The sequence below is a fragment of the Culex quinquefasciatus genome, chromosome 1, assembly GCF_015732765.1.
Source record: "Culex quinquefasciatus strain JHB chromosome 1, VPISU_Cqui_1.0_pri_paternal, whole genome shotgun sequence".
NCBI classification, from domain to species: domain Eukaryota; kingdom Metazoa; phylum Arthropoda; class Insecta; order Diptera; family Culicidae; genus Culex; species Culex quinquefasciatus.
This window is the reverse complement of record NC_051861.1, coordinates 10,824,358-10,849,245: the sequence shown is the minus strand read 5'-3', so window position 1 is coordinate 10,849,245 and position 24,888 is coordinate 10,824,358. Positions and strand designations below refer to the sequence as shown.

The 24,888-nt window shown below is 45.9% G+C and overlaps 6 protein-coding genes across 10 annotated transcripts; 1 reads left to right on the top strand and 5 right to left on the bottom strand.

The window, feature by feature from the left end:
* Positions 1–1,533: 1,533 nt before the first annotated feature.
* LOC6033967 lies at positions 1,534–10,482 on the bottom strand. 2 transcript variants are annotated; one of them, XM_038248390.1, is made up of 6 exons: positions 10,033–10,482; positions 7,119–7,172; positions 4,741–6,378; positions 2,641–4,674; positions 2,408–2,580; positions 1,534–2,348 (listed from the first exon to the last, which is right to left on the bottom strand). In XM_038248390.1, the coding sequence occupies exons 1-6, from the start codon at positions 10,186–10,188 to the stop codon at positions 1,901–1,903; spliced, it is 4,503 nt and encodes a 1,500-aa protein (XP_038104318.1). In that variant the 5' UTR covers positions 10,189–10,482; the 3' UTR covers positions 1,534–1,900. The 2 variants fall into 2 exon arrangements, with proteins under 2 accessions (XP_038104318.1, XP_038104319.1); XM_038248391.1 differs by lacking the exon at positions 7,119–7,172.
* A 111-nt stretch (positions 10,483–10,593) lies between these two features.
* On the bottom strand, positions 10,594–11,616 carry LOC119765147. Its single transcript, XM_038248393.1, has 2 exons — positions 10,897–11,616; positions 10,594–10,836 (listed from the first exon to the last, which is right to left on the bottom strand). Exons 1-2 carry the CDS (start codon positions 11,391–11,393, stop codon positions 10,647–10,649), a joined length of 687 nt encoding a protein of 228 aa, XP_038104321.1. The 5' UTR covers positions 11,394–11,616; the 3' UTR covers positions 10,594–10,646.
* A 44-nt stretch (positions 11,617–11,660) lies between these two features.
* On the top strand, positions 11,661–14,705 carry LOC6033968 (protein FAM161A). Its single transcript, XM_038248392.1, has 4 exons — positions 11,661–11,893; positions 11,969–13,715; positions 13,774–14,015; positions 14,075–14,705. The coding sequence occupies exons 2-4, from the start codon at positions 12,183–12,185 to the stop codon at positions 14,496–14,498; spliced, it is 2,199 nt and encodes a 732-aa protein (XP_038104320.1). The 5' UTR covers positions 11,661–11,893; positions 11,969–12,182; the 3' UTR covers positions 14,499–14,705.
* On the bottom strand, positions 14,690–15,949 carry LOC6033969. Its single transcript, XM_001844305.2, has 4 exons — positions 15,654–15,949; positions 15,445–15,580; positions 15,109–15,385; positions 14,690–15,043 (listed from the first exon to the last, which is right to left on the bottom strand). Exons 1-4 carry the CDS (start codon positions 15,932–15,934, stop codon positions 14,802–14,804), a joined length of 936 nt encoding a protein of 311 aa, XP_001844357.2. The 5' UTR covers positions 15,935–15,949; the 3' UTR covers positions 14,690–14,801.
* An 802-nt stretch (positions 15,950–16,751) lies between these two features.
* LOC6033971 lies at positions 16,752–17,973 on the bottom strand. Its single transcript, XM_001844307.2, has 2 exons — positions 17,115–17,973; positions 16,752–17,047 (listed from the first exon to the last, which is right to left on the bottom strand). The coding sequence occupies exons 1-2, from the start codon at positions 17,971–17,973 to the stop codon at positions 16,863–16,865; spliced, it is 1,044 nt and encodes a 347-aa protein (XP_001844359.2). The 3' UTR covers positions 16,752–16,862.
* Positions 17,974–22,209: 4,236 nt separating this feature from the next.
* On the bottom strand, positions 22,210–24,406 carry LOC6033972 (transmembrane protein 192). 4 transcript variants are annotated; one of them, XM_038248754.1, is made up of 6 exons: positions 24,189–24,405; positions 23,887–23,984; positions 23,597–23,736; positions 23,155–23,287; positions 22,561–23,094; positions 22,210–22,493 (listed from the first exon to the last, which is right to left on the bottom strand). In XM_038248754.1, the coding sequence occupies exons 2-5, from the start codon at positions 23,920–23,922 to the stop codon at positions 22,588–22,590; spliced, it is 816 nt and encodes a 271-aa protein (XP_038104682.1). In that variant the 5' UTR covers positions 23,923–23,984; positions 24,189–24,405; the 3' UTR covers positions 22,210–22,493; positions 22,561–22,587. The 4 variants fall into 4 exon arrangements, with proteins under 4 accessions (XP_038104682.1, XP_038104680.1, XP_038104683.1 ...); XM_038248752.1 differs by having other exon boundaries at positions 22,210–23,094; XM_038248755.1 differs by lacking the exon at positions 23,887–23,984 and having other exon boundaries at positions 22,210–23,094; positions 24,189–24,406.
* Positions 24,407–24,888: the final 482 nt, after the last annotated feature.

The following is a 24,888-nucleotide window of genomic DNA, read 5'->3' as shown; positions in this document are numbered from 1 at the left end:
TCATAAATTTGTATGTTTGGTTTTTAGTGCATTTTCCTTAGGCGGTCCATTCATCATAACTGATTCTGAGCGTTTCGTACGGCATGTCCACGTATCTCTCCTTCCATGTTGATGCTGTGCACAGAATCTGTTGCTACAATTAATGCAGTGCAACAGGCTCTAAATTTTCAATTTCAATTTGGTTTTATTGGTGAATAATCAAGATACAATAAGTGCTTTTTAGGTACATAACAGAGTTTTGGAGATCCTTTCAGCTGTGTGTTACATCATAATCTATTTTGGAACAATTATTGCTTGTAAATAAAGGTATCACCAAGAGCAAGAAAAATAAAAAAAAACTTACTAAGATTGCAAGGGAAAGGGGATAGAAATAGAGAAAGCTTAGAACTAGATCACAGATTTTTATCCTTTATAGATGTGCTTGATCATCAGCTCCCCAAGGGCCAGGAATTGCTCCGCTTTGTTACGGCAGGTTCGAAACCGCGTCATCATCTCCCCTGCGAGAGCAAAGAACTCTGGCAGGGTAAAGAGATCTTCCCCGGTAACTTCTTGCTGGGCCGCATTGCCGCTACCGGCAGCGACCACGTTGGCGAACGATCGCCCCCATCCAGGAGGGAACGCTGAGCTGTCCGCTGGAACCGTACGATGACCAGCTGCCGGCACGGTTACGCTCGTACTTCGCTGAGGAGGGTGGGACGCTGTTGCTTTCTTCTTCCTGTTTTCCTGCTCCTCGAGGTAGTTTTTCCGTGCGCTGTATCCACGGTAGTTGCTGGTATGGTTACCTCCACATTTGGCGCACTTGATGTTCGCCTCCGTTTGCTCTGCCTTGTCCCCCAAGTCCGCTTTGCACGGCAGTGCACACGCCTGAGAGAGGTGTGATTCACCGCACTTCACACAGCGGGGCGGGAGGTTGCAGTTCCGCGAGCTTCTTTGAATAGAACCGTCAGTTTACCCAGTCAGTGTAGACTTGCACTGACGACTTACCGATTTTAAGACAATATCCGAGAACAAAACAAAAATTGGAGGTGATCTACGTTCCTTTGGAGAATTGTTCTTTTTTGGTGTCGACACTTTTTTCCGTGCACGCCCGTCGTCGTCGTCGTTGGTTTGTTTACCTTTTTGCACACGCCCGGTAGACGAACTTCGCGGGTTTTTCGAGGCCGCACTCGGACTGCCACGGCCACGGCCAGCCTTCGGCATGCTGGAAAAGCAATCTCGCGGGTAATCACAATCAACTACGGCGAAAAATTTCGAAGAAAACGGTAGAGCACAGAACACTTCACTGCTGCTTGCTCTTGTGCGTACACGGAGGTGGCTCTAAATTTTTCTCCACATTTTTGGGGTTACTCGGATGAATCGTAGATTAGGTAAAATAAAAAAAATAGATCTTGAAAAAAACATCAGTGATTCAAAAAATGAAAACAATAATTTAAAATTACAAAAAACGCTAAATGAACAGACTAGTATTATTTTTCTACAGAATAAAAAAAAATGGGATGTGATAACTTTGTACGGCAGAAAAATCCCACGATCTTACAGTTGTTAGGAAGCATTTTAAACTGCTAGTAACGCGTATGCAAATGTTTGTTTGCAATCGAAAGGTTTCAATCTCGAGCATAACTTGAAGATTAGAACAAACTTTCCAAACAAACCTTGCATCAACTGCGTATGGTTTTATTAAAGAGGTATAGTTTTTAATAATCATGGATAAATAACTAAAGAATTTGTTCTCTTCGGCACAATCTCTCAGCCAGCGTTTTGCTTTTGTTAGAGGTTATTGTTCGTTCGTAACACACAAAAAAATACTCTACCCTTCGCTTACCTCCCAAGGGCAGAAACACATACACATAAAAACGTACAGATATAGATATGTGGGAATAACGTTCAAACCTGCCCGCTTCTACTCGAGCACCGCCGACGTGGCCATTTCGCTGACGCCACACGTGTTGTCCCCGCGGAACACCCGGTAGTAGCCCTGCTCGCCCCACTTTGGTCCCCACGAGTTCTTGACGATCCAGTAGGGCAGCGTCTTGTTGAACATCGGGTACTCCTTAACGCCGTAGCCGACGATCAGCACGCCATGGTCCAGGTTCTTCTTGCTGCACAGAGGCTTCCACGGGTGGGAGATTCCTCCGCGGTAGAACTGCATCGCGTTGGCGTTGAGTCCGATCGAAACGGGCCCGTTGGCCACCAGGAACTGCGCAATGGCCGTTTCGTTCTTGGGCAGATCGACGGCACCCTTGACGCGTACGTGGGCCATGGTTTTGTTGAAGTGGCAGGTCTTTTGCTTTTTGGCCAGGTACGGGTACTCGGACTCCAGCTCCAGGCCACCGATCTTCTCGATCGCCCTAGAATAAGTTCATCAGTTAGTACTTGAATACACGGTCTACTTCTTCTCAAAACTCACTTGTAAGCATCATCCATGAATCCTCCGTTGCAAGCACTGTCAACGGTGTCGCAGTCGAGCAGTTCCTGCTCGGAGTATTCCTCCAACTTTTTCGTCTTGACCTGATGCAGACCCTCGATGTTGCCTACCACGCTGAATGCCCAGCAAGATCCACAGTTGCCTTGATTTTTCACCTAGAATCGAGCTTTTAGGTCAGAATAACCATGGTCCATTTGACGTTTCGACAAACTCACCTCAGAAACTGCACCCAGCTCCCTCCAGTCGAACGCATCCGGCAGTTCCATGTGCTCGTCGATCTCTGCCATCGGATTGCGGATGTGGTTCACCTCGTCCCCTTCCCGCGGTACCACCAGTCCCGTACGCGCCCGGTACTCCGCACTGGTCATGTCAGCAAAGTGCGTAATTCCATACTTGGCCGTACCCTGTTCGTACTTGTTCAGCTGCTCGATCTTGAACAGATTGTTCTTGAAAATGCGGAACCGCATCTCGTGCTCCAGCGAGCTCTGGTAGGTGCGGTTGTGCCGAGTCTTGAACTTGTCAAACAGGTGACGCGCGTGGTCTTCGCTCTTGGAGTAGTGATGCGCCTCCAGGTTCGGGTGCGGTCGAAGCGAACGCTTGGCCACGGTATGCTGCTGTTGGTTCTCCTGTTCCGGTTCTTCGTCACCGTCGCACTTTACGTTGTACTTGCGTTGATCTTTTTCCTCCATCCAAACGCGCTCCCACACGGAGATCTTGCAAACAACGCTGGGATCACCCTTGATCTTGAACGTGTATTTGTACAGAGAACCAGCCACAAGCTGTACGGAGCCCTTGAGAATCTCAAAATCCTGGTACGACTTGGACTTTTCGGTATTGTAAGCGACCAACCCGGCCCTGATGCGCTCCACGTGGCTTTCGTCCCGCAAATCATCCAGCGTGAGATCGTTAGACGTACCGACCTTCTTGGCGTGACGACGTTTGCGGGTCTTTTCGTCGCTTCCGTCACAGTTGAACGTGTACTGGTACGCTTGTGTAGGATCCTTCTTCTCCAGCCAGGGACGTTCCCAGGCGTTCAGCTTGCACACTCGATCGGCGCCGTTGACCGGGTACGAGATGTAGTACGTGAACGACCGTCCAGCAACCACTTGAACCGTTCCATTGATGACCTTCGGAGTCTGCTGTTCCGTCGCACTGTTGGCCACCAGGATCTTGTTAATTCGTTTGACGTGTTCGTCCTGGCCAAGTTCCTCCTCGGTCAGCAGACGTTCTCCGCCGTAAGCGCGCTTTGATCGCTTCAAAGCGACAGAATTGGACTCGTCTTGACCGTCACACGACGACGAGTACTGGTACGCTTCAGCTCCATCTAGCCACGGTCTCTCCCAGGAAACGAACTTGCACACTCGACGATCACCACCGTCCTGCTTGAATGCCACGAAGTACGTGTACTTAGAGCCGGCAACAACCTGACTGGTGCCATTAATGACCTCTGGTTTGTTGCTTGCGTCACCCCCTGTTCCAACGAGAATCTTGTTGATCCTGCCCAGGTGTTCATCGTTTTTCAGTTCTTCAGCGGACAGCGCCGATGGACATCCGGCACAGGCAAATCGTTTCGTGCGCTTCTGCGGAGCATCGGGACACGAGTACGACACCTTGCGCCATTCTGCGGGTGACTTCTCCTTCAGCCAAATCCGTTCATACGAAGTCAGCTTGCACACTAGCTTGTCCGGATCGTCGTTGAACGTGACCTTGTACGTGTACAGAGTTCCCGACACCAACTGCTGGGTCGCTCCCACAATGCGGTACTTTTTCTCCGCGCTACCCAACGAAGACACCAAGACTCCACTGATACGCTCCTGATGTTCCGGTTTGTTGAACTCCTCCGGTGTCAACTCCAAAGCCCCACCCGTCTTTGGTGCCTTGCTCAGCTTCTTTTTTTCCACGTCACGACGCGATCGCGTCTTGCCTGCCTCATGACAGTCGAACTTGTACTCGTCGTCACCTTGCAGCGGCGAGAAGATCTTCACTTTGCAGCTTGCCGTCACCTGATCGTCTTCGTCTGCCAAGTCAACCGTGTAGCGGTAGATGGTACCAGCCACCACCTGGACCGTGCCGCAACGGATCACAAACTTGGACGACTTCAGGCTGCCATCGTTGTATCCCTGCAGTCCGTTGCGGATACGCTCGTTATGCTCCGGTTCGGAAACGTCCACCGCTCGATGACCACCCGGGGCGTTGTTCGCAGCACATTCCGACTTGACCAACCGGACCTCCTGATCCTTGACGCGAATCTGAAAGCAAGACAAAACATGTAATAACACCGACCATTTTTCCCCTCCCCATTCCTGAGTAAGAACCTCAAGCGTGCAAAACTTGCTGCTTCCATCGATCAGAAGCCGCTTGCACTTGACCACATCCTCGGCCTCTTCGATACAGTGTGAGTTGGCAGTCACGACACGGGCCACAAACAGTTCCCCCTTCTGCTCGACCGCGCTACCAAACTGGTTGATCCGCTTGACGTTGACAACGTCCAGCAGAACGCGCTTGAACTGATCCGCATCCATCGTGTCCAGCATCTCGATCGCCTCCGCAATGATCTTCTCCATATGGTCCATCTCGTTTCGGTCTTCCCCGTTCAGGTCCAAATCCTCAACCGATCGCTTCCGTCTGTACTGGTAGTTGTACGGATTGTACGGGTTCAGGAACGGATTGAAACCGGTGTACGGTCGACCGTAGTGTTCGTGGGACTCCGCGGAAGAGCTTCCGAAGAACGGTGAATAGTGACCGTCGTGCTCGTGCGAGCTCGATCGCGGAGCTCGCTTGTTCCTCTGTTGTGAATCATCAACGTTGAACGCTCGCAGCAATTCTTCCCGCGTCTGGGGTCGTTGAACTTCCTGCTGCTGCTGCTCGTCACTGTCGTCGCTAAAGTGCATCACCACCGAATCGATCTTGGGTGGAGCAAGATCGCGCACCGGCTGGATTACCTGCTGATCTTCGTCGCTTTCCGACGAGTTGTGCTGATCCTCTTCCACGCGATGGGTGACCGTCGCAACGTTGTCGCTAACGACAAACGCCGTCGTGTCTACGTTCGCTTCTCCTCCACCCGGGTTCGTCGTGCGGTAGTAGTTGTCGATGCTGGTTTTGACCTTCTGCAACAGTTCCGCAAAGACGGGTTCGTACTTGAGCTGGGCATCCCGATTGCCGCCCCTTTGTATCACTTCATCCAATGCTTTCTGTATTTCTTGGTGAGTCTTGAACACCTCCTCGAACGTTGACTGAACCTGTTGATCGAGCGTAAGGTTTGTCGCTGTCGCTGCTTCGGTTGTCGTCGCTTCGGTGTTTTGCTGCTCAACTCGCTTCGGAACGATCACCTCCTCGATCACTTCCTGCCGACGTTCGTCGGCGCTTGTCTCGACTCGTCGTTGCTGTTGCGCCTCGCTTCCGAAGAGGAACAGCTGATCCAGCGCATCTTTGGAAGATTCGCTGAGGCCTGGAGTAGTTGCTGGTTCGGTTGTCGTAGTGAGCTCTCTCACTTCGTGCTTCTCAATGATGATTTGGTTGACCAAATCCTTGAAGCGTGACGGCGTCATCTCTTGTTGGGCTCGCACGTTAGGGTCGTAAATCGGGTTCAGTTTGGTGACCACCTCAACGGTGGTCGTTTCGTCCGACGGTGAGGTACAGTTCGAGTGCTCAAGTATCCGGTACTTGTCACCACTTTCGGTCGTGATCCATGGTTTTTCGAGGACTGTGAGGGCGCACAGCACTTCCAACTGATCTTGGTCGAGCGCTTTCGCGAGCAGTTCGTACCGTACACCGGCAACGACTTCACGGGTCGCCTGCTGGACCTCGACCAAGGAAAATCCCTGGGGTAGGAAGCTTATCGCAATGTAGGACAAACCGCGCAGAGAGGGTCGTAGCTGTTCCTTTGTGCCAAGGGCGTCTACGTGAATCGCGACAAAGCTTTCGCCACTGCCCGTTTTCGTTGACGGTTCGTCCTGTGGATGGAGGGATGTGTGTAGCTATCCGGAGGTTTCTCTCCAGTTGAGGTTAGTGCGCATACAGGTCCAACGATCACCCAACGATGGATTAGCAAGTTTTTATGGTTGATGTGTGTTGTTTTGGTTGAAGGTCGGAGGTTTCGAGTGAGGTTAGGTTTCGACGTGTCATGGCCACTTTTAGAATTTTATCACGTACCGAAGAGGACCGGGATGTGTGGCGTGAAGCATGCTTGTTTACCAACAGAGTAGTTATTTCGCACGGATGATCATTTCCAAATGTTTGTTTACTTTTGAGAAAATTTTGATGAACAAATAACATAAATAATTGTTAAGATACTCGCCAGAACAGAATAAGTGTTTCTTGACCCTCTTCTTCGAGATGATATAATAACCAACTGATAAACAAGTTTGCAAGGGAACCACATGGGATTGTTTATATTTGCGTCGGCTTGCGGTGTATTTACTAGGTTATCAGCTCGCGGGACCACGCGAGTTGGAACAGCTTGCGGGTTGTGATAAGAGTCTTGGTGTCGCCATTGATGACCCTCCGGAAGCCATTAGTCATGCTTGGTTAGGTAGGCGGATTTTTAGCACCCATTTTATTACTGTAATTCTATAGTACGGACAATACAAACTAATGATCATTACTTCGGCGAAGCGAAACCCCTAAGTAGGCTGCGGGGACGTACAAACGAAACCTGGCATGCTGGGAATCAACAAAAGATAACAAAACTCACTGCCTGCTCCTTGACAAGTTCATGTTCTAAACGCAACCCGGTAGCCAAATAGTCCTGCGTGAATGCGGAAGAAAGTAAAATGCTTATTTTAATCCAACTGACCTTTCCAGTCGCGGACATTACGACTGATCATGACATACTGCTGAGTGCTGGAGCACCTGGCTTACGCCGCAACTGTTGTTCGAATTGCAAATGATTCCGCAACCCAGTAACCCTTTCGCCAATTAAACCGACAAAAACAGAGTCCCGCGAGTTCAATTGGATGTAATTTGGTCATGCTGTTTTTATTTGTGCAAAGATGGCCGAAGTCGGTGGATTTGATTTGCACTCGGATGGCATGGCCAACTAATTAGAATCAATTTGTGGTGTCGCGAGATGTACGTGACCAGCAAACGATCAAGCCTGCTCATGACTTCACTTCGTAGAAAGCAGCAGCAAAGAACCGGTTTCGTGGACGTTCTAGACGGCGTAGAATACTTGAAGAGTACTTGCCGGATTCGATCGGAGTCTCTGTTCAAAGCATCGGTATAAAAGCTATAGCTAAGTAGTACTAGCTGTAGATTGCGCCGCTCGCGAAGTATTCGCAATTCGCAATTCGCAATTTTCAGTGTAAGAACGGGCCTTGACCGATCTTATGCACCAGGTTCCCGACGAACACGCACTGCCCTTACACCTACATCTCACCCTTGCTCTGAGTCAGTACGAGCAGCACGCTAGAACACGCTTTGAGTGTTCGTGCCAGGCATGCACACCTTCTTTCCGGTTACGCATTTTAACTCGGCCGGGGTGGTACATTAAGTAGGGTTTGATGTAAGTATAAGCGCCTAACCATTTATAGTGTGCCTATCAACTTTCATTAAAGCAAAAACTGTTTTATTTTTAGTTTGAATTCAAAACTTATTGTTATTTACTGTGTATTGTTTTCTCCTGAAATCTTCCCTATTGTTGAGTCTGTTTATCTGTTGCTATTTCTTTTGTCGCGGTGTTTTGTTACAATTTTTGGTCCTAAGCATGTTATAAAAGTTTACCAAAAATACAATAGTAATATTTGTGTTAATCCTTTAACCATTCCATAAATTGAGTAAGGGCTCAAACCTCACTTGTTTGAAAAAAGGGTGAAGATTGAAAACTATTGACAGTAGAAGAGAATTTATTTTATAAAAATCAAGTATCAATAGTAAGAGAATGATGAGCGTATTTTGAAGAATAAAAATGAGAAGCTAGATGTATTAGATGTAAAATTAGACAATAGTTAATAAATAGAGATACATAACAAGCTTAGATTATAGTAATGATAATTTATAGGTTAGATAAAGAATCATTCAAATAAATAAATTCGCAATAAAATCAAAAAAGATTAGGCGAATGATAAATAGACTTGATATTAATAGTACATTAAGGAAAAAAGTATATAAAAAACAAAACTAAGTTTGTTACAGCAGCATCAATTGATAGAAAAGAGTGGAAAAGCTTTGAGAGATAAGAGAATCAAAAGTTAGTAAAATTAAAATCAAATGTTGGATATTAAATAGAAGAATCAGTGAAGAATTGGGAATCAGAAGAGCAAAATAAAAGTAGGAGATAGGTGGTAACTGAGAATGAAGAGAAGAGAAACCCCATTGTGCGATGTTTCAGGTACATCCACAGCAGTTGACTCAACATACTGCGAATCAAAACAATACCGTCAACAATCACAAATTACTTCCCTTTCCCACATTGTTGCGCCCCTTTCTTTTAGCCGTCTCGACTCTGACCCGCGGTGGTCAAAGGTTTACGATCCGTTTCCACAGGCCACCAGCTAGGTCATCATGAAAACCAAGCCAACGTGGAGGTAAGAAAATAGGACACTCGCAAGGAACCAGAGCTATACTGTTCTGATCAAGATAATTCGGATGATCTAACAGAACTACGGATGTAGTTAGTTACGCTCCTTCCAGGATGTTCCTTACGTGGACGTCAACCGAAGAGCACGCAACAAGGTCAGTGCCATTGCATGCTCTTAGGTATCAATCCTTGGCCTGCCGATTGCGCCGCTCGCGAAGTAATGAATGAAATCACATTCTAATCTTTGCAAGTGGCAAAATATCAACTAGTATGCAACGTAGATGGAATTGGGGCACCATATCGCGTAGAGACTAAATCAGTCACAATTATAATATTAAGCATTATTTTACACAATGGCTCAAGAACAGACTTGACTTGCGACATAAACCTTCAAATGTGTTAAATCAGCAATTTGTCACTGTAAAGAGTCGCTGAACAAAGCATTTCAGCTTTCTTGGGTTCCAAGTCGAAAATAAACCTACATCATCAATTATCGAGTATCCGGTCATCGATCTCGAACAAGACACTGGACAGAAGAAGTCTTCGAAGATAAAATCCCCAAGGCGGACAGCAAGCGCCACTTTGTACAAGCAAGTGACGACATTCATCAATGCCTATCAATACTGTCTGCGCTGGCAGAACAAACAATGAAGTGAAAACGTGAAAATAGGGTATTTATCTTTATCTCAAAAGAAAGTAAAACAACGAATATTCAACTTTTCAAAAAATGCAGTCCTTTGTCGCAGGAATCGTTACGCAAATCACAACCTACGCAGCAGGCTACGAGAATCCCCTACCCTACCGATGAGTCATCAAAGAAGACCGCGGACTGCTTGGATCCGCTTGGACAACTCTGCAAACCCTTCAACAACAAAAGTCCGACCGCCAAACGCGAAGCGAACGAAAAGAAACCTTACAAATCTACGCAAAGAAGTGTTATATTCTAGAAGAAACAAAAGCCAAGAAATGTAAGCACTGCGACTACTTTCTCGACCTCAGCTGTTTAGTAACATTACGAACAGATTTGGTTCTACTTTGCATCTTTCTCTCTCGTAGGTATTAGTTTGCTTTAAATTTTTGTCTGTGTTACCTTCACATTGTCAGCGCCTGCAGCAGCAGCATCACCACCACTAGTCTCGGTCTGCTCCGTCGCTACCGCAGATTCCTCCTGGCATCTCGCCGCAGATAGGGTTATCGCCAGTAGTATCAAAATATTTACCACCAGCTTGCCGCTCCAGCCGTTCATGATGGAGCGTTCGATGATGTTTCACGAAAGGTTGTTGTTACTGCTGAGACGTCATCCGCGAAAATTTCGTACTGCTGATCTGACTATCTTTCCCCACGTCCTCGCAGTAGTAGGCTACTGCACTTGACCGAACACCCCTACACAAACGCAATGGCAATGTATGTAAACAACACCAATACAGTGATTCACGGCGAAAGAAAGTCCTTTTGTTTACAAATAATCCACGAGAACTGCACAAAAAACACGTCCGTTCACGACGGCTGCCTCCACTCAACTGGTTGCTACGATTGAGCTCTCAGCGTAGTTGAATGGAAATACGGAGGTAGAGAGAAAGACGAGCCTACTGAGAGAGACTGTGAGAAAGAGCAAACGGTTGCATACCTTGCAGGCGCAATCAAGCGAGAATCAAGGGCGGGCATGATTACCGTTTATTCTGAACGTAACATGTGCACAAGCAACTAGTACGACATGGGTATCTTGCTGCAAAGAGACGAATACTGGCGACGCTCGGCCGGATCTGTCAGACGAGAATTTTCTTGAGCTGTCAATGCGCACGCTATCGGACTACCACCCGCGACGAACTCCACGTTGTACTTGTACTTGGTTCCAGCACCTGCCTCACTGACTCCGCCGATGATTGTCAAGTCGCTACAATAAACAACCCCTAATCAGCGAGACCAATCCTTTGGACTAACTCCTACGACCTACCTATAATCCTCGATGCCCTCCGACTGCAAGATCCGCTCAACTCTGTCCTCGTGAACGTCCTTTGCAAGTTCCTCGCGAGACAGCACCTCCGGACAGCCGAGACAGTGTACCCCCGGGAGAACATTCTTCCCAGGGTTGTACGAACACGTGTACGAAACCACTGGCGGTTCGAGCATCAACTTGCGCATCTTCCGCGGAGGTTCGGACGACGCCAGCTCGCACGGTCTCTGGCGGGGATCGTCCGCGAACACGACCCGGTAGCGGTAGTGAACGGTGCCAACGACCTGTTCCTGCGTTGCCGAGACGATCCGGAATTTGGGGGCAAAAACCTGCACCGGACTGTACAGCAGGATGTTTCTGACGCGATCCTGGTGTTCGGTTTTGTTGAATTGACTGGTGGAAAGGGTTACGGTAGTGGCGGGGGGAATTTTCTTAGGTGGTCCACCGGCGACAAGAACCGATGAAATCACCACAAATGACATTACAACGTGGAACATGGTTGAAAGCGCGTATGTTTCCTATGAAGATTTCGACTCTAATGAAGGTTTTGTGAACACTTTGAACAAAACCCTGTTTGAACACCTGTCTAAATACAATCGCTGTTCCTGATTTTTATTTACTGCTAAGAAGCGGATATTGAACGTACTGGATTTGTTGGGATGATAATATTGTCTACTAGATTTAAGAAACATTAAGATTTCCCTAACACAGCTTTTTGTCGTGCCGTCAATTTTGAAATCATGCTTGCTTACCTTATAGATGACCTTCTTCGCGGCTTTTTATAAAATCATCTGTTGTTGACACTTTTGAAAACCCAACTTTCAAGCCCCAAACACTTTTGTTAAAGAAATCCGCATTTTCTTTTCTTGGGAGCGCCAGTCAGCCGTCGTTGACACTTTTGCAAACTCAATTTTAAAGCTCCAAATACTGCGTTTCCAAATTCTTGAGTTCCGGTAGCTCGCTGCTGTCTGTGTCCAAAACGAAGTCCAAGATATCTGTAAGTAAACAATACATGTTCGTTAAGAGGTTTGGTTATAATTACGCTACATCTAATGAAATCACAAACAAATAGGTGCCCAATCCCGCCTGGCGGGCATGTCCACATTTTCACACTCACGAGGCACCGTTTCCGGTAACCACGGGACACCGATAAACACAAACAAGAACTTTTTTTCTTGCTGGTGGTGAAAATTTGCGTGCAGTGTAAATCGTTTTACAAAAAAAAAAAAAACTCCAGAATCTAAAAAAATGCCAGCACTCGAGCGTTCCGCTTGAACCCGTCGACAATGTCCGGCCACGGGCGGTCAGTGTTCTTGAATTCTTGCATCAAAAAGCCGCTGAATCCGGCCAGCAAGCATCCAGTTCCGTCATACCTGGTACCGCAGTGCAGTTTGGACCGAGGTCCCGAAGACCAGCAGCGTCTGCACAACTTGGACATGATTACGCGTAAGAAGGCCACCAGCAAGTGTCCGTTGGTTCGGAACGGTCACCCCTCGAGAACACGGACCAAGTGCTGCTCGATTACGCACCAGCTGCGGAAGGAGTCGGACAACTTCCAATCGCTGGTCAAGTTTTACGACAGCATTCCCGACTATGACGATCTGAACCATCTACCGAATGAGGAGTTTTACCACAAGCTGAATACACTTCGGAAGAAGCAGCGGGAGTTGAGATTTTCTTGCTTTAACGCGTCTATTGAACCCGGATGTAGCAGCAGCAGACGTTCCAAGCGCGATGACAACGATAATGAGTCGCTCAGCTCGTGGAGCAAGTCACCTCCAGCGGTGCAGCAGAGTGGGATTCTCAATGGGACGACCCGAAAGGGTTCAGCGAAATCGGTTCGAATTGAAGCCACTGCGATGGCGGGGAAGGATGACACCAAAGAGGACAGTTCCGAGGGAAGACCTTCCCGCAGGAGGTTCCGCGCTGGAACGCCTTTTATTTCAGACCACGAAGATAGTACAAAGAACGCTTCGACGTGCACCACTCCGATCAACTCGGACTTTGTTGAACGGTATGATCGCTATTGTAAGCGGAATCTACGCTGCAAGTCAGCCTCTCCCATACGGGACTATTCTAAGATCACCATTCCACAACCGTACAAAATGACTCAACGGGAGGAGGACGAACGAGCGCTACAAGATCTGCTGGTCACCAGCCAAAACGCCTTCTCATCATCCAAGGAGACTCTCAACAAGCTACCTTCCACGATCAAGGCGAACCCGGTTCCCATCACTTCTCGAATTCCTCTGTTCAACACCATTATGGCCGACCAGGAGTACCGGAACCGGCTAGCAAAGCTCAACTCCGAAATCGAGCTGCAGTCCCAGATGAAGCCATTCCATTTCAGCGAGCGCCTCAACCGTCCCCACAGCCGATGCCTCAGCCGTAGCCTGTCCTCACCGGCCCTCCTGACCACCGGCTTCGAAACCCTCCCCAAACCATCCACTTCTTCCTTCAAAGCCAAACCCTGCCCTAAGAACCTGTTCAGCAACTATTTCTACTTCAAGATGTGGGAGGAGGACTATTTCCGGAACATGAACAAGCGACTCCGCGCCGAGGAACTCATGCGGCAGTCCTCCCTGCCTCCGGCCATGGCCCGTCGGGAGCGAAACTCCCAAAACCAACAACAGCTGATGCGAAAGGGACCGTCGCGCGTCGATTCCGCCGACTCTCCGTCGAAGAAGGGCAAACGAAAGCGCAAATCGAAGCGCAGTTCCAAGCGGAAAAAGGGCATCGAAGAGCGATGCGTGGAGTTCTTTTCCGGAGCGTTCGAAGCCGGCTCGTCGACGCCGTCGCAGTCCAAGTGCGTCGGAAAGGTGAGTTGACTAAGTTGATCAAGCGTGATCAGTTTGAGTGAATCCGTGTATTTTCCAGCTGCTCTACCCGTCGAGCAACTCGAGCTGCACGGGTAGCGTGGACGCGAACCCCGGAACCAGCGCAACGCCGATCTACCCGGTGAACCGTCCGAATCTGGCCGCTACGCTGCGTACCGAGTGGTGCCGCAAGAAGCTGCGCGAGCTGGACCTGGAGGACAGTGGTACCGACTCGGTCAAGAAGGCGCCCAAATTTCAGTGGGGCGTCAAAAAGTCGCAGGCCTTTCAGAACTTGAACATTGAGTAAGTCATGTGTGGGGAGGGTAGTTTCGGATTCGAACCTGAAGATGTGTTGATTTCAGTCACAGTCACCAGGAGGAGCTGAATTTGCGATTGGCGACTCGCCGAGCGGAACAGAAGCTAAGGCAGGAAGAGCATGCGATTAATATGGAGTTGATGAGACAGCGGGTGAAGGCGGCTCCGCTGCTGCTGGAAGGTCCTCCGCAATGGGGCCCTCGGTTGGGTCACGTAGCCCATCGCTGCATGACCAGCGGGGGCGGTGATGGAAAGGGAGATCCGTTGTTTACCAAGTCCGAGAAGGGTAAAGGCTTCAAGAAGAGTGGCAGTGGCGGCGTAGACAAAGGTAAGTCGGGTCGGGCCAGTCGTGACAAGAACCATCGTGAGGACAAGCGCAGCTACAGCGGTAGCAAGCTCAGCAACTACACGGACTCGTCGTCCAAGCTGTGCGACGATGAGCTGGATAGCCATTTCACCGATGATGTTTGAAGACACCATTTTGTTTTCCCTTTGAGTGTGAACAATCAAAATAAACGCGGATGTAAACAAAGAGCTCACACTTTGTTTACACCGACCTAGCATTCTTTGTGTTGTTGAGTTTGGAGATGTAGCTAGCGTAAGGTTCCGTTCAGCTTCCGTGCAATATTTATCTGTGGTTCTGTATTCAAATATATCAAGTGTGCCGTCAAAACAAAACATTGGTCTTTATTGGAAGTAAACAAAAAAGAAAATACGAACTTTATTGGTAAACACAAGCTTCTGTGTTAAACGTAAACAAAACAAACAAAGCTGTCAAGCCCCAATCATGGACTGCTCGACCTGGGACAGATGGGTCGACTCGCTGTTGATCACCTCGGCCGTCGATCGAGCTTCTCGGATCTTGTCCAAAATGTGACGGTTCTCGTCCATTAGCTTGACCACGAGCAAAAATTGCTGGCTCAGAAACTCCTCCGGAGCCATTGAGTTCCGTCGATTTTCACCCGTAAGCATAGCATCCGGCGGGTAGCGTTGCGAGTTGAAGACATTGACTTTGACTGTGGGATTATAAGGGGGTGAGGGTTAGCGAAGGTCTGATGATCTCGCGATCGTGATCGCTTACCAAGGTACGCAAAATGGGTCAGGATGAGGAAGATGCACTCGAGTACACAGATGATACTCAGCGCCAAGATCATCGGGAAGCGCTTGATGTGGCAGTCAATAAAGAAATGGGCACCGAAATACTCCAGGAAGATCGTGTGCATCGTCAGAATGATCAGGTTGCTGAACGAAACCAACTGAAGGGGCAGCTTTTTGTTGCGATGCGTCCAGCGCAGGAACCGATGGTAGCCCAGTATCTTCAACCGGTTGTGGGACTTTTTCACATACAGATGAACACACTAGAAGTAGAAGAGGGGGTTAACAACCCATGGTCATCAACAACGACAGATCATCTTACGTAGGTCGCCATCCACAAGCCTGCCCTTCCCAGCAACATAATGTAGTACCCGTTGCATCCGTCATTGATAAAGCATCCGTAGTATCCGTACACCAGACCCGTTCCGGTCAACACCAGCGAACAGACCATCTGAATCCTGTGGAAACCAATCAAGAACCCCAATGGAAACATAACCTCACTATGTCAAACAACAACGAAAAGCAGCTCACCAAACCACCAGCGAAGTGTTGAGCGGTTCGAAGCGAATCCGCGGGATGTCCTCCTCGCCGATCAAGCTGGACGAGCGCAGGGACAGTTGATCGCCGCCGGCACTCTGCTGCTGTTGTCGGCTGCCCATGGCGCTGTACGAGGACTCGCCTCGAAACAGAAAGAACGGTGGCATGAAGCTGCGGCTTAGGAAGGACATCTTGCTGGCACTCGACACAAACGGACACTGCTGACAGAAATGATGAAGGTCAGCAATGGCGGCTACTCGCGAGACGCGAGCCATGTGGTATAAAAGGCGACCTTGGACAATGACGTCGTACCATTAGTATAGCGGTGGTAGAATGTTGAGATCAATTCCAAATGTGCAAATGAATGACAGGTCGATATCGGTGGATGATGTACCGTCGCCGCAACATGCTTCTGATAGACGAAGCATCTCCAACGAGTCTTCGCAGTGTGAAGAAACCTTCCGGCCCTCTTTTATCTTGAAAATCTTCAGGTAAGAGCATCGATCACTTTTCGCAGCTTCCACTGGTTGGTAGCCATTGGACTGTTCACCCTCGGACGTGTATCTCTGCTTCTGCACCTATGCCGTCAACGATCTGATCAAGCCTTCTTGTAGGTAGATACTGCGTCAAGACTATCGACTGTACCGCCGGCTATCGATCTACCGCAAGCGACCGCTGCAGATCGTGTCCGTGTGGAATACGGTGCTGATCGTGACCCAGGAGTACGTTTCCAACCACTACCCTCAGCATGAGTCCGGCTTGACCAACGGCGAAGAATGCAAAGACTTTTATCGTGGCATTCAGCGGTCTGCAGTTGCTGGCGCTTACCACTTTCTACGTGCCTGCCTTCGGTAAGTGTTTAGAGAGTCCAAGGTCACGAATCATAATAATAATAGGCTTGGTAAATCTTACAGTGAAATTGATTGGGATTGCCTGTCAAGCGGAACCTAGGCACGAGTTCGAAACGAGATCGGCTAGGTTAAAAACCTTGGAGATTCGTCCGCAATTGACGATCGAGGATCGCTTAATGCAGTGTGCCGAGCAGGTCAAGGAGATTCAACGAGTAAACAAAAAGTTAAGAATGTTCGAATGTTTAATAAACAAATAACAACATTGTTTGTATATTTCCATACAAAAATACGATAATAAACGTATACAATTTCTGTAAACAGCGATACAAAAAAAAAGAACAAAATGTCACTCCTACTCCAACGCGCCAATGTCCAAAGCCTCCCTCCTCAGTTGCTGATTGGCCACAGTCAAAATCTTGATCTGCTCCGCCTGGCGCATCAGCCGCCAGTTGACCGGGATCTCGTCCTGGTTCGAGAGCGTCCCGTTGGACATGTCTTCCTCCTGCTCCTGAGACGTCAACGACTTGAGCAAACGTTCTACCGAAAATAAAAAAGAAACAAAGGTCATTTCAATGGGATCATATGGTTCATGTGGCGTACTCACTAATGGCCGGCACGTAGAAGATTCCCAGCATGATCGTCTCCAGCCCGCAGAAGATCACGATAAACAGCTGCGGCGTCATGTCCGGACCGATCGCGCTGCAAATGTTCGCGCCGTACTCCCTCACGTGAAACTGCTTAGCCGCGTAACCCTGGGCCGCGATCAGCACCGCATTCCAGAGCGAGACGACCTTGAGCGGCGCCTTGCGGTAGCAGATCATGTCCCGGTACAGGTTGTAGTTCTGGTTGATCAACCGCCGGCACGGAGCCTTGATCAGCTCGTGCTGGATGAACGTACCGATCCAGTACACCATCCGGAGATAAACCACAACAAAGTACACGTGACACGAGTACGCCTCGTTGGGCGGAACCAAGGTCATCGCTAGCCCGATGATCAAGATGGCGAACGACGCGATCCAGTGCACGCTGAACGCGGTGATCAACGCCCACGGCTTGAAGCTGCTGCCGCCGATGATCTCCGGCTCGGACACCACACTGGACTGCCGCGGCAGGATCGACTCAGTCAGCTTGTTGGCCACTTCCGGGATCGGCGAGATGCCCCGCGGAATCTGCACACTAACGCTGGGTTTTGTCGGGGGCTTCGGCGCCGGTTCAACCTGCACCTCCGGAACGGGGACGGGATCCGGTTGCGGCGTAGGTTCCGGCTGTGGCACCGGAGGTTCGGGGGCTGGTTTGGGCCGCTTTTTCTCGTGCTTGGTTCGCTTGACCGGCTTGGGTTTGGGCTTCGGGGCAGACTTCGGATCGGCACCATGTTCTTCTGGCTGCTGCTGCTGCTCCGAGTCGGTATGCTCCGGGGCAGATTCCGCCGATTCGGGCTGTGACGCGGGCGGTCCATTGTCCATTGTCGCGCTACTGTGAGGTGCTTTCAGAGTCGTGGACGCGTCGAGAAGGACTGACCGGTTACGGTGATCTTTCCGTAGCTGTCACGAGTCCATCGCTCTTTCAAGTCATGGACATGTGGTATAAATCGGGATTTTAAGGGAGTTTGTGGTATGTGTTGTAACCCTTTAGAGACCTGAGGTCACTTCATATAAAGGCCTTCTAGATTTAACTCGATGATTATTCCAAGCTGTGCGATCGTTTTCAGTAGACCAACTATTCCAATACTACGTACGTTGCAGAACACTGTCCTAAATAATTAAATCGACGATCTTATCTAAATAAATAGAATTCGTAAACTTAAATTCTTAAATTCTTAAATTCTTAGATTCTTAGATTCTTAGATTCTTAAATTCTTAAATTCTTAAATTCTTAAATTCTTAAATTCTTAAATTCTTAAATTCTTAAATTCTTAGATTCTTAGATTCTTAAATTCTTAAATTCTTAAATTCTTAAATTCTTAAATTCTTAAATTCTTAAATTCTTAAATTCTTAAATTCTTAAATTCTTAAATTCTTAAATTCTTAAATTCTTAAATTCTTAAATTCTTAAATTCTTAAATTCTTAAATTCTTAAATTCTTAAATTCTCAAATTCTTAAATTCTTAAATTCTTAAATTCTTAAATTCTTAAATTCTTAAATTCTTAAATTCTTAAATTCTTAAATTCTTAAATTCTTAAATTCTTAAATTCTTAAATTCTTAAATTCTTAAATTCTTAAAATTCTTAAATTCTTAAATTCTTAAATTCTTGAATTCTTAAATTCTTAAATTCTTAAGTTCTTAAATTCTTAAATTCTTAAATTCTTAAATCCTTAAATTCTTAAATTCTTAAATTCTTAAATTCTTAAATTCTTAAATTCTTAAATTCTTAAATTCTTAAATTCTTAAATTCTTAAATTCTTAAATTCTTAAATTCTTAAATTTTTAAATTCTTAAATTCTTAAATTACTAAATTCTTCAATTCTTAAATTCTTAAAATTGTTCAAATCCCCAAAATTTAAAATGTCTTAATTGTTGTTTTTACTAAATTTTTCTAACTTTATAAATTTTTGTATTTACAAATGGTAAGTTTATGATTTTTTTAATTTCAGAATTTTTAGGTTCTTGAAAGTTTGAATTTTCAAATTCTGGATCAGAAAAATAAATATATTAGTTTGTGAATACAGTCCAGACTCTTTTATCCGAAAGTCTCGGAAAAATTTCACTCGGATATTCAAATTATGAAAAAAAAAATTATGCAAACAATATTTTTTGTCCGTGATTCGATTATCAGGAGTCCCAAAGAAACCTTCGGATAATTGTGTCTGGACTGTACATGTATTTTTGAACACCCAAATTTCTGAATTCAAATCAAATCAAAATTTTAAAAATTTCTAAACTTGAATGCATATTGTAGAACTTTGAAACTTTCTGAATTTGAAAAGCTTGATTTTTATATTTTTGTTTAATATTTCTGAATACATATTTTGTCAGGTTCCTGATTTTTTATCTATCTTCGAAATTAAAAGTTAATTTTTTGAAATGAAGCATATATTTATTTATTTTTTTCTTTTGCCAGAAAATTATTGATTATTTTTATAACTTTTCCTTATGTTTATTTCATCCTGAGTCAAAAACTAAATCTGTCCTTTTAAATCATTTTCGGCGTTTTAAGATTCTGCGTTTTGAGGTTCGGCCTCAGGATTATATTATGGTTTTATTATATAGAATACCCAATTATTTTAACGTTTGTAATTTTCAGTCGCATCAAATTAGACAAGTCCAAATTCAAGCAAAACATTGTAAAAGGACCTAAGTCAAAAATGTAAACAGACGGGATTTTTATTCCAAACGATGCCTTTAGTCTTAAACTACCACTACATATCGAGAAAACCATTAAAAATTGATTTTTATGTGAAAAAAATAACATTTTACAAAAGGCCAATGTTTATTACGTTTTGTTTATTTTCAACTTCCACATAGACCCTTTGATTCAAAGGTCCGATATGGAAACTGAGTTGTTTTGTTTTCGCACCCGTGATCGTCTCAGGGACAAACAAGATGTTGTTCAAAACAAAGATCAAAACAAAGCTTGGCCCTTTGTTTTAAATTGGTAAAACAAACGATTTTTACTCAAAATAAGATTTCTCGTATATTTCTGGTCAATTCCTACCCCGTCAAGACGTGCGTCGTTGTGATTCTTCTAGATAGCTACACATTAAAAAATGTTTAACACTTGAAAGCATTTGTAAAACATACTTTTATTAAATTTCATTAGGAAAACACATTCACTAGCGCAAAAGTCTTTGATTACCGGGTAAATTTCTTCGGTTCGCTATCCCGTGTCGCAATGTTTGGTCGTTTCAGGTCATTTCGTTTCGATGATACTGCCTAAAGTACTTCGCGCTGCAGGTACACTTTTTTCTCCGGGTGAGCCGCTCATACCATCGAAGCCTCCAGCCCGTAGGAACCATTCAGCAATTCGACCAAGACGGCCAAGTGATTTTCCGGCTTCGAGGATGGTGGCTTGGGCCTTAAGTCTCGATACCAAGGGAAGCCGGAAATGCTCGACGCCTTTTTGATCGATTCTGCCGTCGATGCGATGGACACCTTCCAATAAGGCAGGACGTTCAATTTGGGCCCAGATCCGACGAAACATTGCACGAGTTAGGATTTAAACAATTTGGAGCAGCTAGCTGTAAAAATTATTGCCATTGGCACATCTGAAATGAAGTGGAGATTAATCAAATAACATCGACAAAAATCAAATTTTAGAAAATCTTACCGTGGGACGTCTCCGGTGTAACTCTGACTGGAAAATCGATTACGAACACTTCAATATCGCGATCAGACTTCTATTACACACAAAAATACTTAAAACTGGTCGCGAATAGTGAAAAAAAGCTTTTAAAACCAAATAAAATTACTTTGCTTGCAAAAGACCAAACAGCAAAGCTGAATCTGTTTGGATTTGGCCTGCTTGGCCAAAAACAAAAGAACAACAAAAACAAACCGCCATCCTGTTTGACCCAGGGCCCATGTGGAAAGCGAAACTGTCAATTTTTACAAAGGCGCTAAAACGCAAAGGGCTGAATACGATCTCACACGAGTAAAACAATCGATCGGGGCTTATGTTACTTTTTCATCAATTTTATCGTAATAATTCAATTTTTTCATCAATTTAAGTTTAAGGATGCATAACTATACCATTTTTACACATGTTGTGTAAATCATTTTCGCAGTTTGCTTAATTGGTTTGAAATAGGAATTGAAAAACTAATTGCAAATTTCATTCTTGTTTTTCTCAATGTTTTGAAAAATGACAATGGCCGTTTTACAATGTTTTGCTTGAATTGTTTGATTTTTTCATCAAAATGCAAAATAGGGGAAATATACCCTTTCTAATCAAACACCTATCTTCGTCATATGGAGAGTTTGATGCTCGATTTATGCTCCAAAAATACTATTTAGGCTATAAACTTACCAGCAACAGCACCGCCTCGAGTATGCCATTTACTGGCCAGAAAGATCAAATTTAATGCAATTTTGATCATTATTTCTATTTTGCGAGACCATTTCTCATCATTTTGGTGGCACACACATCCACACGCAAGATCAGAGGTTAACTGCTTAACGAAAGTCGCCATCAATATCTTTACACTTGCGCTAACGATTTCAAAGCTCTTAAGATATAAAATTGCTTCCAACTACCGGCAACATGTTCTTTTGACCATTACTTAGTCACTCACTTGAAAAATAATCCCGAAAAATGTAAATAATTAGCAAGCACCATAAAAAAAACAAACGCGCCAAGTCGTTTGACGTTTGAATTTTGAATACCCATTGCAATCGAAGGCTGAAGAAAACCGAGCGAGGAACGAAGGCAAATAACATGCTGGTGCAGCGCCTGTTGGAGTGAGCAAGTGCTGCCAGGAAACTTTCGCTATAAATGCTACTTTTCGTGAGTGTATGCTTGAAATTTCATCAATTTTGGCAGCACTAAGCAGACCCAAAAGAGCGCTGGAAGAAAAAAAGAACTACGTTTCTTACGTTTCTTCCGAGCTCCGTACCAGCCTTCAAACAAGAACATTTTTTTCAATCAAATTATGTCTGGAGTTTGGTTTATTGGACCTTTTCAAAAAAAAAAAAAAAAACTCCAGATGTTTTTTTCCTTCTGGGATTTTAGGATACGTTTTAACCAGTATAGTAACACAATTTGTATGCTTTGTAATTTTTATGTACAGACACTGAAACCAACTGCTTTTATTGTTCGTAAACAAAAAATATTTGCTTTTTTTCTTTTGTTCATTCCGTTACTCTGGGCCTTCACGTCACATCCGAGAGGGCATCTCCATCTTGTTAATCATGGAGTTCTAACTACTAATCTACTAAGCCAACATGTTGGGTAAATTCTTTTCAATAATTGCCGATCGACCCCTTTAAACAACTCTCAAATGGCCAAATTACAACTTATGAAACGATCAGTCCAATGATTTTACTCATCTAATCAAAATGAAAGGCATTGTTCAATCGTCACTGACATGAAAAAAAGGGAACCAACCGGACCTACCTTACGGAACCACCACACACCCCCAGCTTAACCCGGGTACGTGACCGTCCGGACGGCGGCATTCATCTGCATAATCTTCTGGTTCAGCTTCAGGTTGTGGTCCTTCAGATAGTTGATCAGATCGGCCTGCTTCTCGAGCAGTTCGGTCGTGCTCAGTCCACGCTGCGTTAGTCCCAACGATCCGCTGCTGTGGCCACGGCTGCCCTGCAGGGCGTCCGGCGGGGCCGCCGTCCGGTTGAAGCGCACCACCTTGCCGATGTACGACCCGTTGACCAGGGCCAGCACGAACGTTTCCAGCGAGCAGAACATCGTGATGTACACGATCGGCGAGAGGAAACCCACGACGACGCACTTTTCCGCGAACGAATCGCCGTAGTAGTGCTGGATGAGGGCTTGCACCGCTAGCAGGAACGTGTTCCACAGGGAAACGATCTGCAGCGGGACGGCCCGGTGGCCGGTGGTGGCCCGGTGGAAGTCGTGGTACCCGTCCAGCCGGAGCTTCTCGTGGTGGCGCTTGACGTAGTGGTCGATGAGCTGGGGGGAGAAAAGGAAACTGATCAGCTGGGTTTGCGAGATAGATTGATGCAAACTTACGAAAGTAATCAACCAAAAGGCGGCCCGCATGTACAGCATTATGAAGTACGCTTCGCAGCGGCAACTGTCCTGCCAGGTGGCCGCCAGGATGACCCCGGTCAGCGAGATGCAGGTCGAAATCAGCAGGTGGAAGCTGTGAGGGTGGACAAGTTTGGATTTTTTTGGTTAGTCTTCGTTACTTAAATAAACGGGACATTTTCCATAAATAAAGCTATTTAAATGGAATTGATTTGCAGGTGGGATTTTTTTTCAATCACGTTTGTCCGAAAAAAAATCCAGAAAAGCCATTGAGACGAGACGATCCACCTCGGTCAAAGATAAGAAAATCTTCACCAAGTCTCAAACGCAAAAAAAAAACAATAAATATAACATGTAAATGCACCGACAATTCGCTACATCGCCATTGCATTCTGGGTAAACCACAGCGCCGAGATTGACTCACCTAAAAGCCGGCACCGTTTTGAGCGGCCGGAAGCCGTCGTCATCCTCGGTGGCCAGTATCGGGTCCAGCTGGCCGTCCTCCATCCTACCGCTGGCGATTCCGGATACAGCAACAGACGAATCCTCGAAAAAGCGACCTCCCTGCAAAAGAATCGAACAAGATGTTACACGACTTTTAGCTTGTAGTGACTCATTCCCTGGCGGATCGCCGAACAAATTCCGTCCGGAACGCAATTACGTGATTCTAGTAAACTTAATCGAACGGCAAAAGCAAGAGCAACACTGACTCACCGTGTTTGAACCAAAGTTCCTAATCAGACTGACCATAGTCTGCCGGGGGCAGCAGTACCAGAGGGAGAGACTTTTCTGTGGCTTCCAACGACGATGAGCTGTTTTGAAAGGCAGGAGAAATGCAAGCAAGAAAGATTCTCTCAACTCAAGGATTTTTTCGTCTTTCCTTTCAGCTTTTGTGTTGCGTTCTAATGACGATGATGATGCACACACAAATACTAGTCTACTAACTTAAGCTACTAAAACCAACCAAACCTAGGGGCACAAAAAGTAACAAAAAAGAGACGAAAAAAAACACTCACTTGTGATAAGCCAGCCGCTCGATTTGAAACAAAATTTCAACAACAAAACGGACAGTCACCGAGCAGACAACGAACAGGAGAGGTCACACCGCACAAAAGCAGCTGAGCTGAGCTAATTTTTTGATGACCTGCGAAGACTGCGAAAGAACGACGACGATGGACAGAAAAAGTGCATCCAACGAAGAAAACAAACACAAATGCATTGAAAAGTGCATCAGCAGCCCACAACAACAAAGCTTTTTCGAGAACTGTCAAATTGACGTGCAGGGGTGGGATTCTGGATAAAGGATTTTATTTATCCAAAATTTAAGATCGATTTTTACCAGTTCGTATGCGATTCCAGTAACAACAATAAAACAAAAAGGTAAAAAAAATTATCGAGAAATTAAAAGTACAACATGGAGTTAACCCTCTCCCGCCCATGGTTACTCCAGAGCACCAAAACTTTGAACTCAAATATCTCGGAACTGACACAACTTTTCATGGTGCTTTAAGAGCGAGTTTTTCACCGATGTGAAACAGGTCGTATCGAGGTGCTCCGATTTGGATGAAACTTTCAGGGTTTGTTTGTCTATACATGAGATGAACTCATGCCAAATATGAGCCCTCTACGATAAAGGGAAGTGGGGTAAAACGGACTTTGAAGTTTGAGGTCAAAAACATAAAAATCTTAAAATTGCTCGCATTTCCGTAAAACTTC

Coding starts and splice junctions, on each gene's coding strand:
- LOC6033967 (XM_038248390.1), bottom strand. CDS start 10,188: ATGAACGGCTGGAGCGGCAAGCTGGTGGTAAATATTTTGATACTACTG. Junction 2,581..2,640: donor AGCTGGGTGCAGTTTCTGAG/GTGAGTTTGTCG, acceptor GCTCGATTCTAG/GTGAAAAATCAAGGCAACTG. Junction 2,349..2,407: donor TTCATGGATGATGCTTACAA/GTGAGTTTTGAG, acceptor AACTTATTCTAG/GGCGATCGAGAAGATCGGTG.
- LOC119765147 (XM_038248393.1), bottom strand. CDS start 11,393: ATGTTCCACGTTGTAATGTCATTTGTGGTGATTTCATCGGTTCTTGTC. Junction 10,837..10,896: donor GAGGGCATCGAGGATTATAG/GTAGGTCGTAGG, acceptor TGTTTATTGTAG/CGACTTGACAATCATCGGCG.
- LOC6033968 (XM_038248392.1), top strand. CDS start 12,183: ATGTCCGGCCACGGGCGGTCAGTGTTCTTGAATTCTTGCATCAAAAAG. Junction 13,716..13,773: donor AGTCCAAGTGCGTCGGAAAG/GTGAGTTGACTA, acceptor TGTATTTTCCAG/CTGCTCTACCCGTCGAGCAA. Junction 14,016..14,074: donor TTTCAGAACTTGAACATTGA/GTAAGTCATGTG, acceptor TGTTGATTTCAG/TCACAGTCACCAGGAGGAGC.
- LOC6033969 (XM_001844305.2), bottom strand. CDS start 15,934: ATGGCTCGCGTCTCGCGAGTAGCCGCCATTGCTGACCTTCATCATTTC. Junction 15,581..15,653: donor AACACTTCGCTGGTGGTTTG/GTGAGCTGCTTT, acceptor TGGTTTCCACAG/GATTCAGATGGTCTGTTCGC. Junction 15,044..15,108: donor GACCCATTTTGCGTACCTTG/GTAAGCGATCAC, acceptor ATAATCCCACAG/TCAAAGTCAATGTCTTCAAC.
- LOC6033971 (XM_001844307.2), bottom strand. CDS start 17,973: ATGGACAATGGACCGCCCGCGTCACAGCCCGAATCGGCGGAATCTGCC. Junction 17,048..17,114: donor CTTCTACGTGCCGGCCATTA/GTGAGTACGCCA, acceptor TATTTTCGGTAG/AACGTTTGCTCAAGTCGTTG.
- LOC6033972 (XM_038248752.1), bottom strand. CDS start 23,922: ATGGTCAGTCTGATTAGGAACTTTGGTTCAAACACG. Junction 23,288..23,596: donor AAAACGGTGCCGGCTTTTAG/GTGAGTCAATCT, acceptor CCACCCTCACAG/CTTCCACCTGCTGATTTCGA. Junction 23,095..23,154: donor CCTTTTGGTTGATTACTTTC/GTAAGTTTGCAT, acceptor TTCTCCCCCCAG/CTCATCGACCACTACGTCAA.